Source organism: Olea europaea, unplaced genomic scaffold (genome assembly GCF_002742605.1).
Source record: "Olea europaea var. sylvestris unplaced genomic scaffold, O_europaea_v1 scaffold707, whole genome shotgun sequence".
Classification (NCBI taxonomy): Eukaryota; Viridiplantae; Streptophyta; class Magnoliopsida; order Lamiales; family Oleaceae; genus Olea; species Olea europaea.
Window position 1 is genome coordinate 284,630 of NW_019265467.1, and position 5,052 is coordinate 289,681.

Genomic DNA, 5,052 nt, shown 5'->3' on the forward strand with positions numbered 1-5,052 from the left:
TAGCAAATATAAGATATTATGGTTATCCAAAAGTGCAGTTATCGAAACAGTTATTGGGTAATCTCATCACGTTCCACGATTCAGGGAGTTCAGTTGAAGACGTTTGAACGACAAAGAGTAGTAGCAGCATTTAGAAACGGTAGTTCCACGATAAGTTGGCCACCATGAAGAAAGTGGGCAGTTATAAAGTAATTAAGCAGTTTCTAAGCGATTGATTACAAAGAGAGCATCAAGAAAATATAAAAGAAAGAAAAGATATAGAGCAAAGGCCCCCGAATCAAACACTCTCAAACAGAGAATATGTAATTTCAATTCCTTAGTTTAGATTTAAAGCATTTCTTTTCGGTACTCGTGTGCTTGCACCCCTTGAAGGCATTTTGTTTAAAGTTCCAATTGTAAATTTATCGCCAATAAAATACCCCTTTTTGGGATTTTGTTTCAAGAGATTTGTTCCTTTCACAATCGTCTGATCCCTTTTTAATTGTTAGCGACTACCCGCGCGAAACAAGAATAATTTACTTTTCATTTTTCTGTATAAATGTGCCCGTTTTATTGTGGTTGTAATCAGTTGCATGTGATAAATGCAATAACAGTGAGCCGATATTTTCTGTCGCCCCTTTAAACCTCACTCTCATGCTTGCTACCTTCTTGTCTTCTTTTCTTCCATTTGAAGCAATGGTTATTTTCCTCTAAATGAAGTAAACAGAATTCATTTCCTTCCAAGTAAACTGTTTTCCCTTCTATTGCAGAGTTTCCATATCTCATTCATGGCTGGAGTTGAATTAGAAAATGGGAAAACTGTTCAAGAGCTGGTAGAAGATGGCCGAAATGAGCCTCCAAATAATTATATTTGGGAAAGTGATAATTTTGGAATCATAGATGCTTCTGTTCCATTTGGAGACATTCCAGTCATTGATATTAGTCTGTTGAATAATTCCTCGTCATCAGAAGTACTAGACAAACTTCGATCAGCTCTTAGCTCATGGGGATGCTTTCAGGTAAATTATAATTTGCTCATTTATATTAAGCTTGATTCTTCGATTCTCCTTTCCATGTCTGTCTAGGTTAAACTTCCATTTACAGTTTTTAATGATCCGGGTTGGAATTTCAGGCAGTCAACCATGGAATTGAAAATTCCCTACTGGAGGAAGTACGAGGAGTTTCTAAAGAGTTTTTCCAGCTTCCAATGACAGAGAAGCAAAAGTATGCGAGAAAGACTGGTCAATGTGATGGATATGGAAATGATATGATTCTTTTCCAGAATCAAACGCTTGATTGGAATGATCGCTTGTACCTTTTAGTTAGTCCAGAAGATGACAGAAAACTCGAATATTGGCCTCAAAATCCACAATCTTTTAGGTAATTTTTATCAATTCATCCTTATCAGTCTACCAGGACGAGAATGACACAAGAACACGGAGAATTTTTTCTAGTATGAAGAATGTAAGTTTATTGTATGACTACCTATGATTCTGCAGGAGAATATTGAATGAATATTCTGCAAAGATACAACAGGTAGAAGAACACCTGCTGAAGTTCATGGCAAGGTCGCTGTGCTTAGAAGAGGACTGCTTTTCAAGGAAATTTGGCAAGCGCAGACTCATTGAAGCGAGATTCAACTATTATCCTCTATGTCCAAGGCCTGATCTTGCTCTTGGATTTAAGCCACACGGAGATGGATCAGCAATCACTTTTCTCCTGCAAGACAAAGAAGTAGAAGGTCTTCAAGTCTTGAAAGATGATCAGTGGTTTCACGTTCCCATAATTCCTTGTGCTCTTTTCGTTATTGTTGGTGATCAAATGGAGGTAAACAAAAGCATATCTACAAGTTTAATCTTTTGGAAATGTGGTTCAATATGATATAAAAATATATGAAAATTCTGGGTGAATTACGGTTTCCACTTGCCACTGATGAAATGCATCTGGCCTGCCTCTGCAGGCTCGATGAAGACAACATTTATATAAACAATTTTGTCATATTTCTAAAGGCTTAAGCTGTTATAAACGAGAGCTATATTTGGCAGATATGCTTTATATAATATTGCTATGTGATTTGTGCAGATAACGACTAATGGAATTTTCAAGAGCCCAGTGCACACAGCACTAACAAACTCCAACAAGGCACGGCACACTATGGCTGTATTCAGTACTCCAGAACCTGGAAAGGTGATTGAACCGCTGGGTGAACTTATAAGTGACAAAAGGCCAAGATTATACAAGGCAATTACAGATTATATGGATACTTATTTCGACTTCATCCAGCAGGCAAAGAGACCAATTGATGCAGTGAAAATATAGATTCTCTTCTCGTTCGGAAGTAGAAAAGCAATATTTTCTTAATTTCCTGAGATTACTTCCATTAATGTTAGATAATGGAAGTATTATATGATCTCTCTTGTTTCCATGGATTTCCAAGACGCGTTTTTTCTTTCTTTCTCCTCTTTCAGTGTGTTGTGTGTTCAACTCCAATAAATAGTGGTTGATATTGCCGAATTCATGTGTTCCAGACTACTGGGTTTTAAGTTTCTTGTATCTTCCCTTTCCTGTTTATCACTGCTGCAATAATTTCTTGATGCATTTATTGTACGGTACTGTGTTGCATTTATCTATTGAAGTAAAGGCCTTTTGAATCAATGACCAAAAAACCTCGAGCATCTATGTTCTTATAGTTCCTGGAGCACATCGGCATGACGAAAGGAAGATTCTAAATTAAGTGTTTGTTGGGGGAAACTTAACAAGTTGCTAAAAAGTTAACGTCAAAATCGCACAACGTTTATTAACTTTTCAATCACTCATTTTTATCAAAATCTGCATCAAACAACTCAAAAAACCACCTGGTCATGGTTATTCTGGGTCGTCAATTTGATTTCATCTGAAAAAGAAAAGGAAAGATCCCAGTGATCCACAAATTCAGATCTGAATCTCAACTTTTTGATAGGTAAAATTACTTCTAAGAAAACTAAGAGATAATGTGATAGGACCTTCTTGGCCTCGAAGTTGTGATTTGACTAATCTTATTGCCAACTTCTCACATGCAACACAGAAGGCAAAAGGACCGTGTTCGGAAACGAACAATGTGGGTGCCACCTTATCCTTTCGTTCTCTATTCTATGATTGTTAGAATTGGGTTGTAGCCCCAATTCTCGTTGAGTATTTGATTGACAATATTGTTGGAGTATTGGGAGTTGATAGTAAACTTGAAGATTTTGACTCATATTTCATCCCAAATTCTCCATTATTAGTATTACTCATTGTATTGGGCCTTCACCTCCTAAAGTTCTAAAATGCAAAAATTAGATTTCTGTTAATTAATTAAAAATATTTTATTAATGAAGCATATTAAAGCCACAGTTATAAGATTTATGGTCACAGATGTGTACTTTAAGATCACAATATCACATATTATAAAAATAATTGGTCACAGATTCTTTCATTGGTCACAAATAAAAAATATTATAGGTAACAGTTTTTCAAATTAGTTGGTCACAGATTATTTTTAAGTTACAAGTTATCAAGTTTTTAGTTCACAGATAACCAAATAATTGGTCACATAAAACCGCCGCCGCCGCCGCCACAACTGTGATCTCCACCGCAACCGCCACCACCCTCACGCTGACACAGTCTCTAGCACCACAACATCAACACCACACCACACCACACCACCACGACCACCACCATTGTCGATTGCCACCATCGTTGTCAACACCCCGACCTGCACCACCAACAAAACCACCGTCAAATCCACCATCGCCGCGAGCACCCCTCCCTACACAACCAACAAAAACCACCTAAAACCACACCACCACTAAAACACCCCCAAACCACTACCAATTCAACCACCATAGACGCCACCACAAAACCTCCACCACACAAACACTATCACCACCACCACACAAAACCCCATCCAAACGCCACTCAACCCGCCAGATCCACCACCATAGTCGCCACCATAGAACTGCCATCACCACCACCGTCCACCCCCTCACCATCACCGCCAGCAACCTCCTCAGATCGAAAAGAGAAAAAAAAACCCCAAACCCCCCCTAAGCTGGCGATAGTTGGCATCGAAGACTGCAGCATCACGAATCGTTCTTCGAAGATCAAAAAGTGGCACGACTGAGCCAACGAGTGAGGTTGAGTAGAGAGAGAGAGAAGATAAACAGAACACCGCCGATCAGGTTGCTGCAAACGTCGTCGTTGTCGTGAAAGCTAACAAATCCGGTGGTGTTTTCTAATATAGAGAAGTAGAGAATGCGGTAGAAAGAGAAGGATAAATATTAGGGTTTGAAAATGAATTGAGGGAAATATTTAATATTTAAATTATTATATCAAAACCTGATTTTTGCTTAAGGAAACTTCTACCCTGATGTTTGAATTGTGTTCTTTAAACCTCTGGTCTCATGTAATTTCCTCAATTGGAATTAACCTATTGTCCAATTCAATATTGGTCCAAAGAGATTTTTTGTAACTCCTTACTGTTGATTATAATGAATGTTATTTCTTTGTCCGTGGTTTTCCCGGATTTGGGTTTCCATACAATTTTTTTTCTTTTTCTTTTTTATTATTTATTTTTTGTAATCCATTATTTTCATAAAGTCCTTATTTTCATATTGTCCATATTTTCTCTTTTTTTAATTATTTAGCCGAATTCTCAACAAATTGGTAACAGAACTTTCCACTTTCAACAAAGTGTTTTTTAGACCTATTCCAGATTTTAACAATGATGACTAGCAAATAATGAAATGATTAATTTAATTATTATAATAAGTAGACAATTAAATATATCACATTTGGAAGAAGTTATGAAACGATTTTTTTAGCTTCCGATGATAAAAGAATCAAAAATATGCGAGACAAAGTGGTGAATATGATGAATATGGCAATGATATGATTCTTTTTTCAAAATCAAATGCTTGATTGGAATCATGGCTTCTACCTTTCACTTAGGCCAGCCCACAAGATGGGAGAAAACAACTAGGGATAAGCCAAACGACTCGTGAGGATGACCTCGCGGGTGATCGCGCCCTCACATGCTCAACATGGATCCCTCGT

General features: G+C 37.4%; 1 protein-coding gene across 2 annotated transcripts in view; it reads left to right on the forward strand.

Moving 5' to 3' along the window:
• Positions 1-570: 570 nt before the first annotated feature.
• The window catches only part of LOC111390715 (protein SRG1-like), an 11,624-nt gene continuing 7,142 nt past the window's right edge, over positions 571-5,052 (forward strand). Inside the window, exons 1-4 of one of the 2 annotated variants that reach the window (XM_023015801.1) lie at positions 571-998; positions 1,112-1,359; positions 1,479-1,806; positions 2,062-2,573. In XM_023015801.1, the coding sequence (XP_022871569.1) occupies positions 768-998; positions 1,112-1,359; positions 1,479-1,806; positions 2,062-2,298 (1,044 nt within the window). In that variant the 5' untranslated portion in view covers positions 571-767 and the 3' untranslated portion in view covers positions 2,299-2,573. Of the gene's footprint in view, positions 999-1,111; positions 1,360-1,478; positions 1,807-2,061; positions 2,574-5,052 lie in introns of those variants that run through there. The other variant, XM_023015802.1, reaches the window with a different exon arrangement.